This window comes from Pristiophorus japonicus, chromosome 16, assembly GCF_044704955.1.
Source record: "Pristiophorus japonicus isolate sPriJap1 chromosome 16, sPriJap1.hap1, whole genome shotgun sequence".
Taxonomy (NCBI): domain Eukaryota; kingdom Metazoa; phylum Chordata; class Chondrichthyes; family Pristiophoridae; genus Pristiophorus; species Pristiophorus japonicus.
The window spans coordinates 116,823,918-116,849,782 of NC_091992.1; the positions used below are offsets into that span (position 1 = coordinate 116,823,918).

General features: G+C 46.7%; 1 protein-coding gene across 1 annotated transcript in view; it reads left to right on the forward strand.

The window, feature by feature from the left end:
• The window catches only part of LOC139226760 (zinc transporter ZIP11-like), an 807,495-nt gene that overhangs the window by 767,776 nt on the left and 13,854 nt on the right, over positions 1 to 25,865 (forward strand). The window contains exons 7-8 of the mRNA XM_070857754.1: positions 6,725 to 6,823; positions 23,467 to 23,625. Coding sequence (XP_070713855.1) covers positions 6,725 to 6,823; positions 23,467 to 23,625 — 258 coding nt within the window. The remainder of the gene's footprint in view (positions 1 to 6,724; positions 6,824 to 23,466; positions 23,626 to 25,865) is intronic.

Here is a 25,865-nt window from a genome sequence, read left to right on the forward strand (position 1 = left end):
CCCCCCCCCCCCCCCCCCACCGGGTCAAGTTGCTTCTGTCATTCAACCCACCTGTTGCCTGAGAAAAGGTGCCAGATTAATTTACAGTTTCACAATCTGCAAAACCCCACGTACTTGAAAAATGGTGACCCCGGTACAGTAGCCAAGGTACTGCCTCACTTTAACTTAATTATGAGCAGTTTTCGATTGTGGATCCACACTCGGTAACAGCTGGGTTGAGAATGCCGAAGCTCACGCTAAACAGAGTCTTTATAGTCAGTAAAGAGAGGAGACTTTTACCTCATTAGTTTGGGCTGAAATTAAACGAGGATTGCAGAGGTGAAAGAATAGTGTGATAACCCACTGCTCAACCCAATCGCCACAGCAGTGCCAATCAGTGGATACCTATGAAGATTTTCACAGGTGTATCAGAGTGATTGATAAATTCGCTCGATCTGTTTCAGAAGTCATTTATTTTGTTTGTTTTTACTCGCGCGCCGATTTTTTTCAGTATTTTGTACCCCGAACCCCAGCTTCTCAATGGTATTATAAGTATCATTCACGGGAACTGAGAAGTCAGGTTAGCAACATCCAGGCTTCAATTCGGGCCGCACGCGAAAATTATTAGTGTTACTTCCATGATAATGACGCCGCAAGACGCATTTGGGATCCTAACATGGGAAAGTGTGCGTGCAAGCCCTCTTACGTTTGGGTTTCAGAGTGCATTCAAGCACCTGCTGGTTTGAGGGGGACGCAATGTATACGAATCCCTGCCAGTCGAGGAAAAAGTGAATCAAAGCCCTTGCCAGTCTTATGAATGCTCTTGTGCAATTTTGCATTGGACTTCAGCAACTTGGCTTAAGTTGCAGATTGAGGAAATCAGAATTGCGAACCTTCTGACTCTATATGCATGACACATGACTTCTTTATAAAAGAGAGAACTCACCTGAACCAAACCCTGTGCCAATTTGATATTGAAGTGTTGACAAGACTGCACTGCCCAAAATTACTTCACCGGCAAAGTGAGAAATGTGTTTCCTGATTCCGTTACCTTTTTTGTAGTCACAGCAAATCAACTAAGACAGAGTGAGTGTACAAGAAACTAAATGTCAAGCATGCAACTAATAGCTGGCTTTGCATCCTTTTACTGGGTCATGTGAGGTAACTGAGCAGCTCATGAAATGGTGACCGAGGCTGAGTCACTGAATTTGGTAATTTATTAGAATCTAGCGATTTTGATTGGTGAACCAGCAAACTTCTGCAATCTAAAGGTAGTTTAAACCAGTAATATGGCAATCCAATTAAAATTCAAACCAACAGCAATGACTACAGTGCCTAAACTTATTGCTTCCATGCTGTCGGCTTATGATGTAATGGGCTCTCAGTCTCCTATTCCAACATGGAACCAAGGCATTCAAACACAGTAGTGGTACAGGTATTGTCGGCCATCCATCCATCCAACTGGATTAGCTGAGAGCAAAACAGGCTCGACAGGCCGAATGGCGACCTTCTGTGCTGTAACCATTCTATGATTCTATTCTATAACTTATGGTAATGGTGACCATGAAACTACCAGATTGTCGTTAAAAATCCATCTGGTTCACTAATGTCCTTTAGGGAAGATATCCTGCCGTCCTTCCCCAGTCTGGTCTATATGTGACTCCAGACCCACAGCAATGTGGTTGATTTATAAGTGGCTTCTGAAAGCAAGCCACTCAGTTGTACCCCTACAAAGAACTATCACGGTCTGCGTCGGCTCACCACCACCTTCTCAAGGGCAATTAGGGATGGGCAATAAATACCGGCTTTGCCGGCAACATCCACATCCTGTGAACGAATTTTTAAAAACATGCAACTTGTTTGTTGTACTTGTTGGCTAACTAGGTGTAGCCAGTGCCGATTTGCAAATGATTCTCGGTGTATGAAGCTGGACAGTCATGGTTGTGGAGGGCATTCGGGTCGTGCCTGACCCTATCCTTAGCCAAACATCCACATTTTCCTGCACGGGCCATGGGATGCCAGTCAGGTGAGGAAACTCTGTCCAATTTCACTGTTACCTCGTCAAGGATACCAGAGCCAAGAGTTGTGATCTCATCGCCGCTCAGTTGAGATCAATAAATGGTCAGGCATTGAACCCCGAGATCTTCATGATCTATGTGCTTCAGTACGCCAGTATGTGGGGCACTTACTGAGCCATCGAGGGGGCCTTATGGACTCTGTGGTCACGCTAACAATTTAGGCAGCTGGGCAGTGTTGTGTCAGCTGACCTACCTTTCATCAGTGAGGTGGAGTTGCTAATAAATGTAGTTGTTGCAAAACAAAAAAAAATGCATGAGTAATGAATGGCAAGCACATCAAAACAGTTCGGCTGTTGTCGGAAAAATGGGCTCAAAATTGATATTGACGACTGTGCTAACTGCAAAATTGAAAGCACAAAAAGTTGAAAAAGACAGCTTCCCTTTTTATGTGGGACCACACAGGCTGTGTTGAGAAAAGCGCACACACACAAAAAAAAACTTGTACTGCTCAATCTACCACAGCCCTTTCAAAGAACAAACCTCCCCGACAGTGTGCTGGAATCCCCCAAATCAGCATTCCTGAGTCCGTCCCAGAAGAGCACGAAAGAGCCAGTCATTAGAATAATTTATTGTAAATGCTGCAGGCCACCTCTTTGATTCAGTCAACTGACAAAGCTTGAACTGAGCGAGTAGACGTTGTGGACGTTGCCTCGTTGCTTTTTTTGTGGCCGTAACTATCGAAGCCTGCGCAGAGGCACAGATGGAGAAATGTACGGGCGCCTCGAAATGTGAGACACGGAGTTCACAGGGAACCAGGACAAAGACGAATGGAAACGTATTACTTTTACTGCAGTACAGAGTTCTGGTGTCCATAGGCCTGGCAGCACAGGAATGATATTCAAAGTGCCAGTAGGTGTTGGCTCGGTTTATACAATAGGAAGAATGCATGCAGGCTGCAGCAGCCTTTCCGTGACTAGCTCCAATTTATCTGTTTCATTCTGGGGCAGGATCTTGAAGCCGAGCCAATGGCAGGCAATGCAAGCCAAAGAACGCAAAAGCAAAGCCGCTTTTCATTATTTGAAATCATCAGCAGCTCATGCCATATGCTCAGCTTATTGCCCTCAAGAGCTCGGCTACAAAGGGTTGTTTGGAGTTCCCTTAAGTTGTCAGAGACAAATATGATTTGTTTTAAAAAATCAATAACTGTCCTCACCAATTTAGTTACAGCTCAATAATGTTGAAGCTGTTGCTCGCACTGTGGTTGGAAATTTATTTTGAACTGAAAAATAAAGTTAAGACCTGGATAATTCCCTACCACTACTACAATGCAGTTTCTGTTGTGTGATAAAGAGGGGAAAAAACTTGCATTTATATAGCGCCTTTCACCACCTCAGGACGTCCAACAGCGCTTTTCAGCCAATTACGTACTTTTGACGTGCAGTCACTGTTGTAATGTAGAAAACTCTGCAGCCGATATGTTTGCAGCAAGGTCCCACAAACAGCGCTTTGATAATGACCAGATAATCTGTTTTTTGGTGTTTTTTTAGCAATAAATATTGGGCAGGATACTGGGAATAACACCCCTGCTCGTCTTCGAAATAGTGCCATGGGATCTTTTTGCCTCTACATGTGAAAGACGGGTGTAACTTCTTTGGGAACCATCCTGAATGTGTGGGACCACAGGCTGGTGCCTACATTTGAGCACATGAGTGTCTTTGGTCACTGCCGTTGCATTTTGCGCAGAGGTAGAGCGCAAAGGCCATAGGTGATTCACCAAAGGGGGGATGGAAAAGATCAACATCAGGTCCCTCTCGGGGTTCTATCAGTAAACATTCTTTGTTTGCTTGGACAATGATTGTGAGCAAGGTAGTCAATTGCAGAGGGGATTACCCCAAGCCAAGATCCTGTACTTTACCCGTGTATACTTATCCAGTTTCTAGCAAGACTCACTTTCTAGCATTCAGAAACACAAATTCTGATTTGTTTTTGGCACTTCCTAACTATTCATACCTCTGTCATTGCCAGGGTGGGATAATTGCAGTTGCCCAACTCTTCAGTCAGATGATGGGAAAACCCGAAGGAGAGGGGAGAAATGATTTAAAATTATTGCTTCTGCTCCAAAAAGGAGGCACCTTTTTCTAAAAGCATTACGGATAAGCAAGGGAAAACCAAACCAGCTTTGTGACAAAAGGCCCACCTATAACCTCTCACTGTTGATGTTGCTCACCACTGTCACGGGAATGGGAGTATGGGGCCGTGGAACTTTCCACTGAATTGCAGCATACCTTTATTCATCCCAGACCAACCACATGTTTTAGTGGATTTGATGGACCACTTCACTCAGCGCAATACAAACTTTATCAAGCAGACCATCATATATGGACTGAATCATGGAACAGTGGTGGATATTACTGGACCGTCTGTCAATACCTCAAAATGCTTCCATTTATTCTCCCCTTGCCCATTTAATGTCTTATCGCCCTTTGAACTTAGTGGGTAAGCATACATCTGCTCTCAGGATTCTGCCTGTTATGCTGCGGAGCTGGTTATGAGAAGTGTGAAGGTGGCTTAAGTTCCTGTTTATTTCACAAGATACATTTGAGTGAAGAAAGCTCGCTGTCCCCTTCGATCTCAACCTCCCAGAATATCTACACTACATGACTCTCATCCCATTGCAGCTTCTAGACATTTCTTCAATAAGTGCGATATGAAGAAAAGCCTCTCCCAAAAACCTGGCTGAAATTGGGAGGACGGCATGTGCAGATCTACAAGTAGATACCCATCTCATGGAAATCCATGGCACAGCAGACACCTATATCAATCTGATATCCTGCTCAATAGAAGGATGATATTTTTTTAACATTCATAGAATCATCGAAATTGACAGCACGGAGGGAGGCCATTTTGGCCCATTGTGTCCGCGCCGGCCAACAAAGAGCTATCCCGCCGAATCCCACTTTACAGCTCTTGGTCTGTAGCCTTGTAGGTTACGGCACTTCAAGTGCACATCCAAGTACTTTTTAAAGGCGGTGAGTGTTTCTGCCTCGACCACCCTTTCAGGCAGTGAGTTCCAGACCCCCACCACCCTCTGGGTGAAGAAATTTCCCCTCAAATCACAATGTACTGCAGAGATATGCTATACACAGCAACGATGGAGTGTCTCTTTTGTTAGCCCTATAGCTCCCACAAGCAGTGCTATGGATTTTGATCCTGGTGTTGGGTACTGCATCTCAATTTTACCCATAGCTGGAAAATTCTGCTTGCGATTAAACAAAGCAGGTCACAGCTCCAGGAAGTTGAAAAACAGCAAATATTTACTCAAACAATGCTACCTATCATTTATTTCAGTTTAAGGAGCTCTGTGCTTTACTGCATTTATATCAATTTAATTTCTTGAAGTTTGTTTTTAAATTACTATTTTGGGGGGGTTTATTTAAGAACTGTATGACTCCCAAAGCATATCCTGTCGCTTCAGATGCTTGCCTCATTCTTCTTTGTAACGTGTGTATGAGGAAAACACAGGATATGAACTTCTGTGGCTGTCGCACAATAGGAAGAATGTTGTTTGGGGGATTGGGTTCTCAAAAGGTTGTAAGAGTAGTAGAATATCACAACAACAAAAAAAAGCATTGAATGAGACCAGTCTCCAGGTCTGTTGGACAATTGATCCCCAGCATTCTTATAAAATGTGTTGCTCGCCAAGTGCAAACCTGCAATGAAGACAAATTTCAGCCACAGTCGTCCGTGCATTTCCTCAAACATACCTGGAAATCCATGTGTGAGAGATAATGGTTTTACTTCCTTTACATTAGCTTCCTGATCTGCTACATCAGATTAATATTGTGCTTTATATTACCATGGTTATTAAGGCTGGCAACTTTTATTTAAAGGATATTCTGAAGTAATATTGTTTAGATCTGTACACAGGTTTGGCAGTGAAAGAGTACATACAATTATGCACACACGAATGGAAAAATGCTTTTACTGATCAGCACAAGTGATATACAAGGTCTGTGACGCAAGTATCGGATTCGCTCACATGCCACAGTTCCAAAGTTGCGTATTCATCAGTCTGGTTGAAGTGATTCTATGCATATGGCATAAGCCTGCACAGTCAGTTGAACACCTTGCACCAGTCCCAATATTGAACAACTCAGACTTAAACCACCTGTCCACAGTGCCAGTCAGGAAAGTGGTTATGATGAATTTGGCAGTCAATCAGATCAATTGCTTTCATCATTGGGAATTCCAGTTCAGAAATATCAGCAAAATACCAGTGCCCACAAAAAATATGAGTCCCTATTTGCTAGAATGTGTTGGTGGTGTATCTGTGAGAGAGCTGCCTCATAACCGTTACATGAGGAGCATTAATGGCTGACTGCTCATTTTAGGTGCAGGTAACTGAAACTAATTTGAAAGGTATTTTTCAAGCAGAGTACCTCAAATTCTGTTTATTCCTGTAGTGAGGAACACCTTGTAACCCATTAATCAGTCTCTCATTTCTGGATTATTGAACATGAACAGTAAAAGCACACGGAGAAATTCAAGATTATCATCTCATTTCCACTCCTCATTATAGACGGGCAGAGGGAAGACAGCTGAATAAAGATTACCTTCAAATCCCAGTAACTCAGTGCAAAAATGTCCAGTGCGCAACTTTTACCTCACATTACTGAGTTGGCAGCTTCTGTGCATGCATTTAAATCGTGTTTATTTCTTTTTCATAGGAACTTAGCGATTGGAATTGGACTGCAGAATTTCCCAGAAGGCCTTGCTGTCAGTTTGCCATTGCGTGGTGCAGGGGTGTCCACATGGAAAGCATTCTGGTGAGTGAAAGTTAATTAGCTGGAGTGATAATACTTGACCAAGTATTTCAAATTAGATTTAATCTATTTGAAAGTCTGAATGTGAATGTGAAAAAATTCTTCCTGGAAGCCTCAATAGCATCCTGTTCCAAAAACATCTTCTTTCGTATGGTTGTCGCAAAGCAAAGCAAACGTCAATGTCTAAGTCAGATATTGAGGCCAAAGCTCTCGCTGTAGCAGGGTGGATATGTAGCGGCCTGCGAATTCCCTCTGAGGGCAATGCTCAATGATGTATTCCACGGCCTGACTAGGAGCTCCACAGTCACATGATGGGGAGGCTTTAATCTTCCGCCGATGCAGAAGGTGGCAGCATCGATCGTGACCGGTTCTGAGGCGGTTGATGGTTGCCCACGGTTTGCGAGGAAGGTTTGATCCTTCAGGCTGTACTGTGGGGTCCTCGATAAGGAATCCATTCCGTATGTCGCAGTTCTTCCAAGCATTTCGCCATCGGTCATCAAGGTGATTAGAAAATTGCTCCACTGGTGGCAGAATACTTATCTCATTCATTTAAGAGACCAGTTAGCATACATTTGTCAACTCTGCATTTGCAGACCTCATTTTGAGACACCAGTTATTTGATATCTGAGGATTTTAATCACACGTCATCAGTTGGGCCTATGACTGAAATCTCCAGCCTAACCAGTCAATCTGGAGTTCACAATGTCTTGCACGTACATCTCGCGCCAGTTGAGTAGTTTATCATCATCAGCATTGCATTTGGAACAGCTCAGGAAAGATTCAGCTGGAAAATATCTCGACTGGAAGAATTGAATTACGGTCCAATTGAGCTCCAGTGAGACAACCTCAAGTCAATAGTCTGCCACTGGAATACTACTTTCGTGGCTTTATTTTCACAGTTGGGGCCAGCACCGTGCCTCAGAAACCAGTGCATGTCAAAAGGTCTCAGTATTAATTTGCACACTTTGAAATTACTCCATTTACTCATAGTTCAACTCTGCCCACCTCCAGTCGGTCAGTAAACTCACACTGCAAAGTAGATTGAAGTGAGTGGCGCTGAAGTGGAAGTGAGATTCTGAGGAAGCTGTAACACACAGTGTACCAAGGCCACTATAGCCTGACTGCACCTACCGACAAGCACCATGTCTACTAGCTCAAGGATCAGGCTCCCAGCCATAGGGTAATTTGTACATTGGATACTGGGTGCTGTGTCCACTCCAGATGTGGCCCCGTGTTACCTTGGAATCACTGTTGGATTGAGATTTAGCAGCTTTATACAATGGATTGTTGTGTTATTTTTACCCATTGCTGATTTCAAGGTGGCAGCAAATTTTGGAGAGCATAACCAAGCCAAAAATGGGGAATCTGGCATCATCCATGTTTCACCAGGAAACTAATCAATACTGGAACATGGGAACAGGAGGAGGCCATTCAGCCCTTCGTGCCTACTCCGCCATTCAAGATGATCATTCCTAATCTGTGACCGAACTCCATAGACCCGCCTTTGGCCCATTTCCCTTAATATCTTTGGTTAAGAAAAAGCTATCAATCTCTGATTTAAAATTTAACAATTGATCGAGCATCAATTGCCATTTGCGGAAGAGAGTTCCAAACTTCCACCATCCTTTGTGTGTAGAAGTGTTCCTAATTTCGCTCCTATACTGGTATCTGACAGAAGGAAAGCGATGTACACACAAGGACTGATTTTACAATTGGGTGCCATCAGCAGGTTGCCTTGTCCTCCAGCCATACGTGCCTGACCACCGTAGGCAGCATAACTACGTAGGCAGCACAACTACCATAGGCAGCATGCCCCAGAGTTAGCAATGAGGCAAAGCTCCCGACCGGATGCATATATTTGCAAAACTGGTTCTTGCAGTCGCAAAAGTTAGAAAAGATTTGGCTTCTTTCAAGTTCAGAGTGACAAACAAGTATCCTGAAAGGGTTACCATTCTCGAGCGGTGTGCTGCCAAAGAATCTTTGTCAGAATACAAAAGATGACAATGGCAACATTATGTACATTGGATTGGGAGACTTCAGTGCAAAGATCATTGCTAAGAAAAACTAACAGTGTGGTGTTTTAAGAAGTCACACGCCTCCTGGTTGGCTGTTCTTTGTCTTATCTTATTGGCAGTTAACTTTTTGTCTCCTTCCCAACCAGATCGGTCCTTATTTGGGAGATAAAACTTGTTCTTTTCAGCGCAGCCTGCTTTGATCACATACCTACATGTCATCAGGTTTGAGTAGATATTACAGCAACAGAAAGCAGGTTTCTCTGCAGATACTTAGTGTTATCTGCAGATCCTGAACTTCCTGATAATTCCTATCAGGCACTGTTTCTCAGGGTTCTGATACTGCGTAGCGTGAGAGGTCTGGTCTGGCCAACTAATACACGTTTACACTTGTATCTGGCGTGATTCTTCTGTGATTTAATCCCAGTGCTCTTGTGCGGGGCATCTGCATCCCTGCAAGATTTAGTTTGTGGCGGTGGGGGCAGAATTTTTCCCTCAGAGCTCTGACTGAGGTTAATCGTTGTATTTTTCAGAAATGTTCCATCCAGTAAAGTATATCCCTGTTTCTGTCTTGTGTTTGTTGATCATTGTCAGATTTCAGTGGTAGTTCCGACGCACACTAAGTCATGTTCCCCAATACCCTTGAGCTTGCTGACCTTCACTGGTTTCCTACCTGCCTATGCAACAATCAATTAGAACCATTATTCTTAACTACGAATCCCTCGAAGGTCAATCTCTGGAACCTCGGTCAGCCCTATGTTCCTGTACGTGCTCATTGCTCTTCCACTTTTGACTTCCTTTCTATCCCACTTTTTTTTCTTCCACTTTCAATTGCAGGACCTTCAGCTGTTTGGGCCCTCCATTTTGGATCATGAAGCCTTTCTGCCTTGTGCCTTTCATCCCTATCTTCAAAACCAGCTATTTCGATCTTGCATTACCCATCTTCACTTCCTTCTTCCTCCATTTTCGTGGACCCCGGTTATTTTATGCCCTTTCTGAAGTTTCTCCTTTCCCTGAAGACCTGCCTTCTCAGATGGCCATACATAGAAGGCTGTCCTTCTGTGTCAACAGGACCATCAGCCAACAGCTCCATTGAAAATCAGATACAATCAGCGGCCTGGAAATCAGATCGCTCTGTGCCCGCTGCCAACCATATTGAACCATCAGGCCCCCCGTTCTAACGAGGGGTCTGATGGTTCAATATGGTTGGCAGCGTGTTCACGCTCATTCCACGACGGCAGTCCGAGAGGCGGGAGTGCATGGTGTCGGGAGGCATATAAAGGCCCAGCAGCAGCAAGAGGTGGCGGCAGTCCGAGAGGCGGGAGTGCGTGGTGTCGGGAGGCCTATAAAGGCCCAGCGGCAGCGAGAGGCGACAGCAGTCCAAGAGGCGGGAGTGCGTGGTGTCGAGAGGCCTATAAAGGCCCAGGTTGTACAGCTCCAGCCGGGAGAAAAAGCAAAAAAAGAATTGGAAAGAAATCAAAAGGTGACGTCACAACTAAAGGGGTAAGTGATTGGCTGGTGATTGGTGAGTCGCTTTTCTTTTTCTTTTTTATATCAGGAAGTAACCTGTTAACAGTGTTGTCGCCAAATTAAGTGTATCTAAGAGTTAAGTCATGGCAGGAGAGCTCGGTCACGTGATATGCACTTCCGGTGTCCCTGACGACTACGTGTGCGGGAAGTGTATCCGCCTCCAGCTCCTGACGGACCGCGTTGCGGAATTGGAGCTGAGGGTGGATTCACTCTGGAGCATCCACGATGCTGAGAATGACGTGAGTAGCACGTGTAGCGAGTTGGTCTTACCGCAGGTGAAGGGTCCACAGCCAGATAGGGAATGGAAGACCAGCAGGAAGAGCAGTGCAAGGAAGGTAGTGCAGGGGTACCCTGCGGTCATCGCCCTGCAAAACAGATACACCACTTGGAGTACTGTTGAGGGGGATGACTCATCAGGGGAGGGCAGCAGCAGCTAAGTTCATGGCACCGTGACTGGCTCTGCTGCACAGGAGGGCAGGAAAAAGAGTGGGAGAGCAATAGTGACAGGGGATTCAATTGTAAGGGCAATAGATAGGCGTTTCTGCGGCTGCAACCGAGACTCCAGGATGGTATGTTGCCTCCCTGGTGCAAGGGTCAAGGATGTCTCGGAGCGGGTGCAGGACATTCTGAAAAGGGAGGGTAAACAGCCAGTTGTCGTGGTGCACATTGGTACTAACGAGAAAGGTAAAAAAAAGGATGAGGTCCAACGAGACGAATTTAAGGAGCTAGGAGCTAAATTAAAACGTAGGCCCTCAAAAGTAGTAATCTCGGGATTGCTACCAGTGCCACGTGCTCGTCAGGGTAGGAATTGCAGGATAGCTCGGATGAATACGTGGCTTGAGCAGTGGTGCAGCAGGGAAAGATTCAAATTTCTGGGGCATTGGAACCGGTTCTGGGGGAAGTGGGACCAGTACAAACTGGATGGTCTGCACCTAGGCAGGACCGGAACCAATGTCCTAGGGGGAGTGTTTGCTAGTGCTGTTGGGGAGGAGTTAAACTAATATGGCAGGGGGATGGGAACCAATGAAGGGAGACAGAGGGAAACAAAATGGAGACCGAAGCAAAAGACAAAAAGGAGATGAGTAAAAGTGGAGGGCAGAGAAACCCAAGGCAGAAAACAAAAAGGGCCACTGTACAGCAAAATTCTAAAGGGTCAAAGTGTAATAAAAAGGCAAGCCTGAAAGCTCGTGCCTCAATGCAAGGAGTATTCGGAACCCAGGAGAGGGCTCTGAGCTAGTGAGAGTGGGTGAGAGCTCAGATGAACAGGACCCCAAGAAAGAATGCAAAAGGCAGGAGGCAGCAGAGCAGAGTAGCACTGGGGTAAGTGTAAACCACAAGGTGATCGGAAGGGACAATATGAATGAATATAAAAGGCGGCAGGAGGGGTCAAAACTAAAAATCATGGTTTAAAAACTTGGATTAAAACACTCCACCTAAACGCACGCAGCATTCGAAATATAGTAAATGAGTTGACGGCACAAATCATGACAAATGGGTATGATTTGGTGGTCTTTACAGAAACGTGGTTGCAGGGTGGCCAAGACTGGGAATTAAACATACAGGGGTATCTGACAATTTGGAAAGCTAGACAAGAAGGGAAAGGAGGTGGGGTAGCTCTGTTAATAAAGGATGATATCAGGGCAGTTGTGAGAGACGATATTGGCTCTAATGAGCAAAATGTTGAATCATTGTGGGTGGAGATTGGAGATAGTAAGGGGAAAAAGTCACTGGTGGGCGTAGTTTATAGGCCCCCAAATAATAACTTCATGGTGGGGCGGACAATAATCAAGGGAATAATGGGGGCATGTGAAAAAGGAACGGCAGTAATCATGGGGGACTTTAACCTACATATCGATTGGTCACATCAAATCGCACAGGGTAGCCTTGAGGAGGAATTCATAGAATGCATACGGGATTGTTTCTTAGAACAGTATGTTACAGAACTTACAAGGGAGCAAGCGATCTTAGATCTGGTCCTGTGTAATGAGACAGGAAAAATAAACAATCTCCGAGTAAAAGATCCTCTTGGAATGAGTGATCACAGTATGGTTGAATTTGTAATACAGATTGAGGGTGAGGAAGTTGTGTCTCAAACGAGCGTACTATGCTTAAACAAAGGGGACGACAGTGGGATGAGGACAGAGTTGGCTAAAGTAGACTGGGAACACAGACTAAACGGTGGCACAATTGAGGAACAGTGAAGGACTTTTAAGGAGCTCTTCCATAGTGCTCAACAAAAATATATTCCAGTGAAAAAGAAGGGCGGTAAGAGAAGGGATAACCAGCCGTGGATAACCAAGGAAATAAAGGAGACTATCAAATTAAAAACCAATGCGTATAAGGTGGCCAAGGTTAGTGGGAAACTAGAAGATTGGGAACATTTTAAACGACAGCAAAGAATGACTAAGAAAGCAATAAAGAAAGGAAAGATAGATTACGAAAGTAAACTTGCGCAAAACATAAAAACAGATAGTAAAAGCTTTTACCGATACATAAAACGGAAAAGAGTGACTAAAGTCAATGTTGGTCCCTTAGAAGATAAGAAGGGGGATTTAATAATGGGAAATGTGGAAATGGCTGAGACCTTAAACAATTATTTTGCTTCGGTCTTCACAATGGAAGACACAAAAACCATGCCAGAGTACTGGAGTACTGCGTGCAGTTTTGGTCACCTTACTTAAGGAAGGATATACTAGCTTTGGAGAGGGTACAGAGACGATTCACGAGGCTGATTCCGGAGATGAGGAGGTTACCTTATGATGATAGATTGAATAGACTGGGTCTTTACCCGTTCAGAAGTATGAGGAGTGATCTTTTAGAAACATTTAAAATAATGAAAGGGATAGACAAGATCGAGGCAGAGAGGTTGTTTCCACTGGTCGGGGAGACTAGAACTAGGGGGCACAGCCTCAAAATACGGGAGAGCCAATTTAAAACCGAATTGAGAAGGAATTTCTTCTCCCAGAGGGTTGTAAATCTGTGTAATTCTCTGCCCAAGGAAGCAGTTGAGGCTAGCTCATTGAATGTATTCAAATCGCAGATAGATAGATTTTTAACCAATAAGGGAATTAAGGGTTATGGGGAGCGGGCGGGCAAGTGGAGCTGAGTTCCCGGCCAGATGAGCCATGATCTTGTTGAATGGCGGAGCAGGCTCGAGGGGCTAGATGGCCTACTCCTGTTCCTAATTCTTATGTTCTTATGTAAGTGCCCCACCCACCATATTTGTAAAGGCTCCTCTGTAGGCATCCAATAAAAAACACAGGCATTAGGTCCTTTGCAAAGATGGTGCATAACGGCTGTTTGAGGCCCTGGTAAGGGTTTCTAAATACCTAGTCCCCCGTTACACACAGCTCTTTGACGTCAGGATTTATAAGAACAAAGTACACATGGCACAGGGTTTTGGCTCAATCAAGATTCGTTTATTTATTGAACATACTCTCAATTACCTCCCCTGTATAAATACTTCAAGATTTATATGGGATGAACAAGCCCCAGAATACATAGAAACATAGAGTTGTGTATCTGTAAAGCATGCACTCCCATGTTCCACCACCAGGGAGTGCATCCCTTGAAGTCCCAAGGGATCCCAGCATCCTTTGGGAGCACCTTATATAAGCCAGCCCCGAAGACCTGTTCCTCACTCTGAAGTGTCTTAATAAAGACTGAGGTCACTGTTACTTTAACCTCCGTGTGCAGTCTCATCTGTGTTAGGAACACAACAACTGGCGACGAGTACACGAATCCTGTGCAAAGATGCAGCAAACTGTGGGCATCCTGGAGAAGTTCTCGGAGGGTGAGGACTGGGAAGCATCTGTCGAACGGCTGGACCAGTACTTTGTAGCCAACGAGCTGGACGGAGAAGGAAGCGCTGCAAAAAGGAGAGCGGTCCTCCTCACGGTCTGCAGGGCACCGACCTACAGCCTCATGAAGAATCTTCTGGCTTCGGTAAAACCCACAGATAAGTCGTATGAGGAGCTGTGTACACTGGTTCGGGAGCATCTTAACCCGAGGGAGAGCGTGCTGATAGCGCGGTATCGGTTGTATATGTACCCGAAATCTGAAGGTCAGCAAGTGACGAGCTACGTCGCCGAGCTAAGGCGACTTGCAGGACAATATGAGTTTGATGGCTACCTGGAGCAAATGCTCAGAGACTATTTTGTACTGGGCATTGGCCACGAGACCATCCTATGAAAACTTTTGACTGTAGAGACACTGACCCTCAGTGAGGCGATTGCGATAGCACAGGCGTTTATGTCCACCAGTGATAACACCAAACAAATCTCTCAGCACACAAGTGCTAGCAATGTTCATAAATTAACTGGAACTGTGTTTGCGAGCAGAAATGTACAGGGCAGAAACCACGAGTCTGCAACTGCCAGCAGGCCTCAGATGACTGAGTCCGCAACGAAATCTTTATTAGTCGGAAAATTGTGTTGGGGAAATTGATGGGATTGAAGGCCGATAAATCCCCAGGGCCTGATGGACTGCATCCCAGAGTACTTAAGGAGGTGGCCTTGGAAATAGCGGATGCATTGACAGTCATTTTCCAACATTCCATTGACTCTGGATCAGTTCCTATCGAGTGGAGGGTAGCCAATGTAACCCCACTTTTTAAAAAAGGAGGGAGAGAGAAAGCAGGGAATTATAGACCGGTCAGCCTGACCTCAGTAGTGGGTAAAATGATGGAATCAATTATTAAGGATGTCATAGCAGCACATTTGGAAAATGGTGACATGATAGGTCCAAGTCAGCATGGATTTGTGAAAGGGAGATCATGCTTGACAAATCTTCTGGAATTTTTTGAGGATGTTTCCAATAAAGTGGACAAAGAAGTACCAGTTGATGTGGTATATTTGGACTTTCAGAAGGCTTTCGACAAGGTCCCACACAGGAGATTAATGTGCAAAGTTAAAGCACATGGGATTGGGGGTAGTGTGCTGACGTGGATTGAGAACTGGTTGTCAGACAGGAAGGAAAGAGTAGGAGTAAATGGGTACTTTTCGGAATGGCAGGCAGTGACTAGTGGGGTACCGCAGGATTCTGTGCTGGGGCCCCAGCTGTTTACATTGTACATTAATGATTTAGACGAGGGGATTAAATGTAGTATCTCCAAATTTGCGGATGACACTAAGTTGGGTGGCAGTGTGAGCTGCGAGGAGGATGCTATGAGGCTGCAGAGTGACTTGGATAGGTTAGGTGAGTGGGCAAATGAATGGCAGATGAGGTATAATGTGGATAAATGTGAGGTTATCCACTTTGGTGGTAAAAACAGAGAGACAGACTATTATCTGAATGGTGACAGATTAGGAAAAGGGAAGGTGCAACGAGACCTGGGTGTCATGGTACATCAGTCATTGAAGGTTGGCATGCAGGTACAGCAGGCGGTTAAGAAAGCAAATGGCATGTTGGCCTTCATAGCGAGGGGATTTGAGTACAGGGGCAGGGAGGTGTTGCTACAGTTGTACAGGGCCTTGGTGAGGCCACACCTGGAGTATTGTGTACAGTTTTGGTCTCCTAACTTGAGGAAGGACATTCTTGCTATTGAGGGAGTGCAGCGAAGATTCACCAGACTGATTCCCGGGATGGTGGGACTGACCTATCAAGAAAGACTGAATCAACTGGGCTTGTATTCACTGGAGTTCAGAAGAGTGAGAGGGGACCTCATAGAAACGTTTAAAATTCTGACGGGTTTGGACAGGTTGGATGCAGGAAGAATGTTCCCAATGTTGGGGAAGTCCAGAACCAGGGGTCACAGTCTAAGGATAAGGGGTAAGCCATTTAGGACCGAGATAAGGAGAAACTTCTTCACCCAGAGAGTGGTGAACCTGTGGAATTCTCTACCACAGAAAGTAGTTGAGGCCAATTCACTAAATATATTCAAAAGGGAGTTAGATGAAGTCCTTACTACTCGGGGGATCAAGGGGTATGGCGTGAAAGCAGGAAGTGGGTACTGAAGTTTCATGTTCAGCCATGAACTCATTGAATGGCGGTGCAGGCTAGAAGGGCTGAATGGCCTGCTCCTGCACCTATTTTCTATGTTTCTATGTTTCTATGAAGGATGAATGCAAGGCAATTCACACCTTGTTGGCGTTGTGGAGGCTTCCATTCAGCCTATTCATGCCGCTTCAAAGGGTATGTTTGCAAGAGCTGTGGAACAATGGGGCACCTCCAACGAGCTTGCAGACGAGTTGCAAGCTCTGCAAAACCTGCTAACCACCACGTGGCAGAGGAAAATCGGTTCATGGTTGATCAAAGCAATTTCGAGCCTGAGAGAGAGGAGGCAGATGCTGAAGTACACTGGGTGCACACATTTTCGACGAAATATCCACCTATAATGCTAAACATAAAATTGAATCGCTTACTCGTAGCCATGGAACTGGACACTGGCGTTAGCCAATCCATCATGAGTAAAAAGATGTTTGAGGGACTGTGGTGCAACAAGACACTCAGACCAGCCCTGAGCCCCATCCACACGAAACTGAGAACGTACACCAAAGAGCTTATTACTGTCCTGGGCAGCGCCATGGTCAAGGTCACCTACGAGGGCACGGTGCATGAACTGCCACTCTGGATTTCCCGGGCGATGGCCCCACACTGCTTGGAAGGAGCTGGCTGGGCAAAATCCGCTGGAACTGGAATGACATCCGAGCGCTATCACATGTCGATGAGGCCTCATGTACGCAGGTTCTGAACAAATTTCCTTCCCTCTTTGAGCCAGGCATTGGAAACTTTTCCGGGGCGAAGGTGCGGATCCACTTGGTCCCAGAGGCACGACCCATTCACCACAAGGCGCGAGCGGTACCTCACATTATGAGGGAGAGAGTGGAAATCGAGCTGGACAGGCTGCAACGCAAGGGCATCACCTCCCCAGTGGAATTCAGCGAGTGGGCCAGCCCGATTGTTTCAGTACTCAAAAGTGATGGCACGGTCAGGATTTGCGGCGACTATAAAATAACTATTAATTGTTTCTCGCTGCAGGACCAATACTCGCGACCTAAGGCAGACAACCTATTTGCGACGCTGGCAGGAGTCAAGACGTTCACCAAGCTCGACCTGACTTCGGCCTACATGATGCAGGAGCTGGAGGAGTCTTCGAAGGGTCTCACCTGCATCAACATGCACAAGGGACTGTTCATCTACAACAGATGCCCGTTTGGAATTCGGTCGGCTGCAGCGATCTTCCAGAGAAACATGGCGAGTCTACTCAAGTCGGTATCTCTTGATGGTTTTTCAGGACAACATATTGGTCACGGGTCGGGACACCATCGTGCACCTACAAAACCTGGAGGAGGTCCTCCAGTGACTGGATCGCGTCGGGGTGCGGCTAAACAGGTCGAAATGCGTCTTCATGGAAACAGAAGTGGAGTTTTGGGGGAGAAAGATCGCGGCGGACGGCATTCGGCCCACAGACGCCAAAACAGAGGCTATCAGGAACGCGCCCAGGCCACAGAACGTCACGGTGCTGCGGTCGTTCCTGGGACACCTCAACTATTCTGATAACTTCCTACCGGGGTTAAGCACCCTCTTAGAGACCCCACATGTGTTATTGTGTAAAGGTGAGAACTGGGTATGGGGAAAAAAATCAAGCAATTGCTTTTGAGAAAGCCAGAAACATTTTATGCTCCAACAAGCTGCTTGTATTGTATAACCCGTGTAAAAGACTCGTGTTACCATGTGATGCGTCGTCATTTGGAGTCGGGTGTGTATTACAACAAGCTAATGTTGCGGATAAGTTTCAACCTGTCGCCTATGCTTCCAGGAGCTTGTCTGGGGCCGAGAGGGCCGACAGCATGATTGAGAAAGAGGCATTAGGTTGTGTGTCCGGGGTAATGAAAATGTATCAGTACCTGTTTGGCCTCAAATTTGAGCTGGAAACCGATCACAAGTCCCTCATATCCCTCTTCACTGAAAACAAGGGGATAAATACTAATGCCTCAGCCCGCATACAAAGGTGGGCACTCGCGCTATCAGCGTAGAACTATACCATCCGTCACAGGCCAGGCACCGAGAACTGCGGATGCTCTCAGTCGGCTACCATTGTCCACCACGGAGGTGGAAATGGCACAGCCTGCAAACTTGTTGATGGTGGCGCAGCCCACAGACTTGTTGATGGTCATGGAAGCGTTTGAAAATGATAAATCACCTGTCACATCCCTCCAGATTAGGACTTGGACCAGCCAAATTCCTCTGCTGTCCCTAGTAAAAAACTGTGTACTGCATGGTAGCTGGACCAGCATCCCCGTTGAAATGCAAGAGCTAATCAAGCCATTCCAGCGGCGAAAGGACGAGCTGTCCATTCGGGCAGAGACTGCCTGTTGTGGGGTAACCACGTAGTGCTACCCAAAAAGGGCAGGGAGACGTTCATCTCGGATATCCACAGCACACACCCGGGTATAGTAATGATGAAAGCAATAGCCAGGTCTCGCGTGTGATGGCCCGGTATCGACTCTGACTTAGAGTCCTGTGTATGCCAATGTAGTGTATGTGCTCAGTTGAGCAACGTGCCCAGAGAGGCACCACTAAGTTTGTCAAGGATCCCTGTCGGCTACGCGGGTCCGTTTCTTGGTTAAATGTTCCTGGTGGTGGTGGTGGATTGAATGTGAAATAATGTCGGGAAGCACTGCCACCGCCACCATTGAAAGCCTGAGGGCCATGTTTGCCACCCACGGCCTGCCTGACTGGTCAGTGACAACAGGCCATGTTTCACCAGTGCCAAATTTAAAGAATTCATGACTCACAATGGGATCAAACATGTCACCTCAGCCCCGTTTAAACCAGCCTCCAATGGGCAGGCAGAGCGGGCAGTACAAACAATCAAACAGAGCCTTAAACGAGTCACAGAAGACTCACTCCAAACCCGCCTGTCCCGAGTACTGCTCAGCTACCACATGAGACCCCACTCGCTCACAGGGGTGCCCCCGGCTGAGCTACTCATGAAATGGACACTTAAAACCAGACTCTCTCTGGTTCAACCCAATCTGCATGATCAGTTGAGAGCAGGCGGCAGCAACAAAATGTAAATGATGGTCGCGCCACTGTGTCACAGGAAATTGATTTGAATGACCCTGTGTATGTGCTTAACTATGGGCATGGTCCCAAGTAGATCGCAGGCACGGTGATAGCTAAAGAAGGGAGTAGGGTGTTTGTAGTCAAACTAGACAATGGACAAATTTTCAGAAAGCACCTGGACCAAACGAGGCTGCGGTTCACAGACTGCCCTGAACAACCCACAGCAGACACCACCTTTTTCGAGCCCACAACACACACCCAAAGGATCAACGACACCACGCCGGACCAGGAAATCGAACCCATCACGCCCAACAGCCCAGCAAGGCCAGGCTCACCCAGCAGCCCTGCAGGGTCAACAACACGCCAGCCCAGCGAGGGCACAGCCAACACACCAAAACAGACATTTTTACCGAGGCGGTCCACCAGGGAAGGAAAGGCTCCCGACCGTCTCACCTTATAAATAGTTTTCACTTTGACTTTGCGGGGGAGTGAGATTGTGTATCTGTAAAGCATGCACCCCCATGTTCCATCACCAGGGAGCGCATCCCCTGAAGTCCCAAGGGATCCCAGCATCCCTTGGGAGCACTGTATATAAGCCTATTCCTCACTCTGAAGTGTCTTAATAAAGACTGAGGTCACTGTTACTTTAACCTCCCTGTGTGCCGTCTCATCTGTGTTAGGAACACAACACATAGAAAATAGGTGCAGTAGCAGGCTATTCGGCCCTTCGACCCTGCACTGCCATTCAATATGATCATGGTTGATCATGCAACTTGAGTACCCCACTCCCGCTTTCTCTCCATACCCCCGATCTCCTTAGCCGTCAGGGCCACATCTAACTCCCTCTTGAATATACCCAATGAACTGGACTCCACAACTTTTTGTGGTAGAGAATTCCACAGGCTCACCACTCTCTGGGTGAAAAGTTTCTCCTCATCTCGGTTCTATATGGCTTTAACCCTTATCCTTAGACTGTGACCCCTGGTTCTGGACTTCCCCCAACATCGGGAACATTCTTCCTGCATCTAACCTGTCCAGTCCCATCAAAATTTTATATGTTTCTATGAGATCCCCTCTCATTCTTCTAAATTCCAGTGAGTATTAGTCTTGCCGATCCAGTCTTTCTTCATATGTCACTGCTGCCATCCCGGGAATTAGTCTGGTGAACCTTCGCTGCACTCCCTCAATAGCAAGCATGTCCTTCCTCAGATTAGGAGACCAAAACTGCACACAATATTCCAGGTGTGGTCTCACCAACTGCAGTAAGACCTCCCTGCTCCTGTACTCAAATCCTCTCGCTATGAAGGCCAACATGCCATTTGCCGCCTTCACCGCCTGCTGTACGCCTGCACGTCTACTTTCAGTGACTGATGTACCATGATACCCAGGTCTCTTTGCACCTCCCCTTTTACTACTCTGTCACCATTCAGATAATCTGCCTTCCTGTTTTTGCCACCAAAGTGGATAACCTCACATTTATCCACATTATACAGCATCTGCCATGCATTTGCCCACTCACCTAACCTGTCCAAGTCACCCTGCAGCCTCTTAGCGTCCTCCTCGAAGCTCACACCGCCACCCAGCAAACTTGGAGATATTACCTTCAACTCCTGCATCTAAATCATTAATGTATATTGTAAATAGCTGGGGTTCCAAACCCCTACAAAAGGGTAATTTGCATCGGCACGACTTGACACAGTTAAACCCGTCTGCGATTTGACTGTTACACACAAAGTTACCCGGACCCAATCACAAAACCCTTCTAGGATTTGGCTGGAACAAACATGCAATCACCAATTCCTCAGCTGTCTTCTGAGGTTGACTGTAGGCCCTTTTCTTGGTTGCAGCTCGTGTCCCGAAGACTGGCTGGCTTCTGTTGCTGTTTCAATTCTGTTCCTGTACTGCGCCCCTTGAAAATGGCTGCTCTTTGTACCAAAAACCAACTTGCAATCTTGAAACAGATTTAACACGATGGCAGCATCAAATGTGAACTCTTGAAGGCTAATTGTCCCTCATTTAGGGTCATTGTCCATGATTACTTTGGCCACCGCCTTTCTGTAGAGTGAGGTCCTTTACAATGTAACCTTCCCAAGGTGACTTACTTGATGGTTTCTAGTAGCATTGATATTCAAATGGTTCAGGGTCCGGTCCATTGTCGAGGCCTACACTTGATATCAGCCTTTCTGTAGCCATGATCCAAGGTACGTTTTCTTTACCAATGTAACCCCTCGGAACTCCTTCACGGCAAATGAGCCAAAGGTGGGCAAAGGAAACGTTACAACGACACCCTCAAAGCCTCCCTTATAAAGTGCAACATCCCCACTGACACCTGGGAGTCCCTGGCCAAAGACCGCCCTAAGTAGAGGAAGTGCATCCGAGAGGGCGCTGAGCATCTCAAGTCTCATCGCCGAGAGCATGCAGAAATCAGGCGCAGGCAGCAGAAAGAGCGTGCGGCAAACCAGTCCCACCCTCCCTTACCCTCAACGACTATCTGTGCCACCTGTGACAGGGACTGTGGTTCTCGTATTGGACTGTTCAGCCACCTAAGGACTCATTTTTAAGCGTCTTCCTTGATTCCGAGGGACTGCCTATGATGATGATAAGGTAAATGAATACTTGAATGTTCCTGTACCTTTTCAGACAGAAACCATTAAAGGTGTGAATGTCTCTCTTCTGGTTCTCTGATGATGTCCCATCTCTCGATGAGTCCTAGTTTTGCTGCAATGGTCGGGACCATCGAATGTGTGAATGCCATGTCTGGTGATTTGGATCGATGGCAGATATCCTGTATCCTTGTCTCTCATGATGCCTGATGGTTGGGCTGCAATATTTGAATTAACCCTTTCCTGCCCAGCTCTTTTTGCGGGCTGTAATGCAGTTCTGGCTTTTTATATTTAATAGTCCAATTTTTACCGTTGGGGAGGGGGGAGGAACGGATCCTCCAGCCCCTTTTGCAAAATTTGCAAAGTTGAATTGCGACTCGGAGTAGCATGCATGCGATGGTCAGTTTCTTCAGACGCTGGCCAGCCAAACCAAAGGTCCTTAAAGGGTCCGCCAAAGGCCGCCACTGTAAAAGTGAGTGTGGACTGTTTTATTTACCCTGTTGTGGAGCTGGTGCCTCACGCGGCTCCGCATTAAAATTGCGGGTCGCGGCCGACCCATAAGTGAACCAGCAAGCCGCCACAAGCAGTCACCAACAGATAATAAGAAAGGAAGGGAGAGATTCGCAGGGGTGACTGAAACCTTGGTTGAAAAGCTGGGTTTTGAGAAGGTTTTTCAAGGAGGAGGGAAGAGACCGAAGGCTTTCGAGAATGAATTTCAGAAAGCAGGACCCAAGCAGTTGAAGGCTCTCGTACCAGTGAGAGGGCAAAGGAAGGCAGGATGTCAGTGGCAGAAGAATGACGTGTTCAGGCAGGATATTGGGCCGGAAGAGATTGTAGAGATAGGCTGGGGTAAGACCATGGAGGGATTTATAGATGAGGACAATACGTATTGGGATCAAAGCCCCTTCCTTCAGCGTTCGGATCCCCAACCTCCAGGGATCCAATCTCTATCCTCCCTCCAGCCCCCAAAATACACCAGTAAATAGATGTAAAAAAAAAACAGACACAAAATCGAAAAGCAGCAGTCAATTACCACTCATTTCCCACATTACAACAGTGACTACACTCCAAAAGTACTTCATTGGCAGTCAAGCGCTTTGAGACGTCCGGTGGTTGTGAAAGGCGCTATATAAATGTTAGTCTTTCTTTAAACCAGAAGAAAAAGATCATTGATAATCTTGATGGGTTGAGCGGCCTCTTTCTGTGCTGTACTATTCTATGATGCTATGATCTGCGATCCAGCTTGCCAACCACACCCAACCACCTTTCGAGATATCAAGGTGTCAGATGGCAGCACATTGGTACTGCAGTAGTTTCAGCAGGACAGATCAGCAATGTGTTAAAATACAGACTGGATTTATCAGCCCTTCCCTGGTATTGAGTTCAATCCATACCAGTTGTGTCCCTACTTCATATTTAATCTCTTTCACCTCATTTCTTTTTGACATTTTATTTCTGTGAATTGTAACGACGATTTTCTCCTGTCGTACAGGTACGGCCAGTTAAGCGGTATGGTTGAGCCAGTAGCGGGAATATTTGGTGCCTTTGCCGTCGTGCTTGCTGAGCCGCTCCTGCCCTACGCATTGGCTTTTGCCGCCGGCGCCATGGTTTACGTTGTCGTTGACGACATCATTCCTGAAGCACAGCTCAGGTGAGCATTGAATAACAACAACAACTTGTATTTATATAGTGCCTTTCACGTCGTGAAATGTAATTAATTTGACACCGAGCCGCATAAGTAGAAATTAGCACAGGTGACCGAAAGCTTGGTCAAAGAGGTAGGTTTTAAGGAGCGTCTTGAAGGAGGAAAGAGAGTTAGCGAGGCGGAGAGGTTTAGGGAGGGAGTTTCAGAGCTTGGGGCCCAGGCAACAGAAGGCACGTGGCCCCACCGATGGTTGAGCGATTATAATCGGGGATGCTCAAGAGGGCAGAATTAGAGGAGCGCAGATATCTCAGGGGTGGGGGGAGGGGGATTGTGGAACTGGAAGAGATTACAGAGATAGGGAGGGGCAAGGCCATGGAGGGATTTGAAAATAAGGATGAGAATTTTGAAATCATGGCCTAACCAGAAGCTAATGTAGATCAGCGAGCACAGGGGTGATGGATGAGCGGGACTTGGTGCGAGTTAGGACATGGGCAGTCGAGTTTTAGATCACCTCTAGTTTACGTAGGGTAGAATGTGGGAGGCCAGCCAGGAGTGCGTTGGAACAATCAAGTCTCGAGATAACAAAGGCATGGATGAGGGCTTCAGCAGCGGATGAGCTGAGGCAAGGGCGGAGATGGGCGATGTTACGGAGGTGGAAATAGGCAGTTTTAGTTCAGCTGTGGGTATGTGATCGAAAGCTCATTTCAAGGTCAAATATGATACCAAGGTTGCAAACAATGTGGTTCAGCCTCAGACAGAAGTTGATGAGCGGGATGGAGTCAGTGGCTTGGGAACGGAGTTTGTGGCGGGAACTGAAAACAGTGGCTTCGGATAAGATAATTATTCCCTGTAACTTTAGTTGGGAACAAAGGAATGGTGAATGTTGCCTTTACCAGTTAACTAGTGTGGGCAATATTTTATAATGAGGACTTTTATCAGTCAATAAATAGGCTGATACAAAGGAAAAGAACTGCAAGTCTGAAATAATAACAGGAAATGCACCAGAGATCTTGAATACAAGGCTGTCAAGGAATCGGAGAGGGTGCAGAGCAGACTTACTCGAATGGCACCAGGGATGAGAGACATCAGTTATGTGGAGAAACAGAAGCTGGGATTGTTCTCTTTAGAGCAGTTAAGGGGAGTATTTAATACACGTGTTCAAAATTATGACGGGTTTGATCGAGTAAATAAGAAGAAACTGTTTCCACTAACGGGAGGGTCGGTAACCAGAGGACACACATTTAACATCATTTGCAAAAGAACCAGAGGCGAGATGAGGAGAAATTTTTTCACACAGCGAGTTGTTCTGATCTGAAATGCAATGCCTGAAAGAGTGATGGAAGCAGATTCAATAATAACTTTCAAAAGGAAATTGGATATATACTCGAAGACAAAATTGGCAAGGCCATGGGGATAGAACACGGGTGTGGAACTAATTAGAGAGCTCTTTGAAAGAGCCACGCAGTCACAATGGGCCAACGGCCTCCTTCTGTGCTTGTATCATTCTACGAGCTCCCATCAGCATCTGAAAAAAGGAATAACAGGTTAATGTTTCAGGTAGCCCTTCCGTCAGATGAATGTAGGCCAATGAACGTCTGGCACTCAGTCACAAATTTAATAAAGCTTTTTCTGGTGCTGTCTCACATCATAAGCAAAGCTCAATTGTTTTATAAGTACAGGTGCAGCGTCAAAATTCCGGAGTTCCAGAATCCGTAAAATGTTCCGGAATTCGGACTCCGGACCGATCGGTGGCAGGGTCGTCTGGAATCCGTAAAATGTTCCGGAATCTGGACCCCACCAACCTGCCGACCTCGGGCCTCGCCTCACTGCCCCGCGCCTAGCCCCATTCGCCGCCACTGCCCTTACCTCGGGGCCTCGCCAGTCCGAACAGCTCCGCCACAATGGGGCTCCGCCCGAACAGCTCCGAGGCGGCGGGGCCTACCCGAACACCACCTCCACGGCAGGGTCCCACCTGCGACCTCATCGACTGGGCAGGTGTCCCGAACAGCTCCTCCACGACAGGACCCTGCCCAAACAGCTCCTCCACGGTGGGGTCCCGCCCAACGACCTCGTCGATTGGGCCAGTGGCCCGAACAGCTCCTCCACGACGGGGCCCCGCCCGAACAGCTCCTCCACGCCGGGGCCCCGCCCGAACAGCTCCTCCACGCCGAGGCCCCGCCCGAAAAACTCCTCCACAACGGGGCCCCGTCCGAACAGCTCCTCCACGACGGGGCCCCGCCCGAACA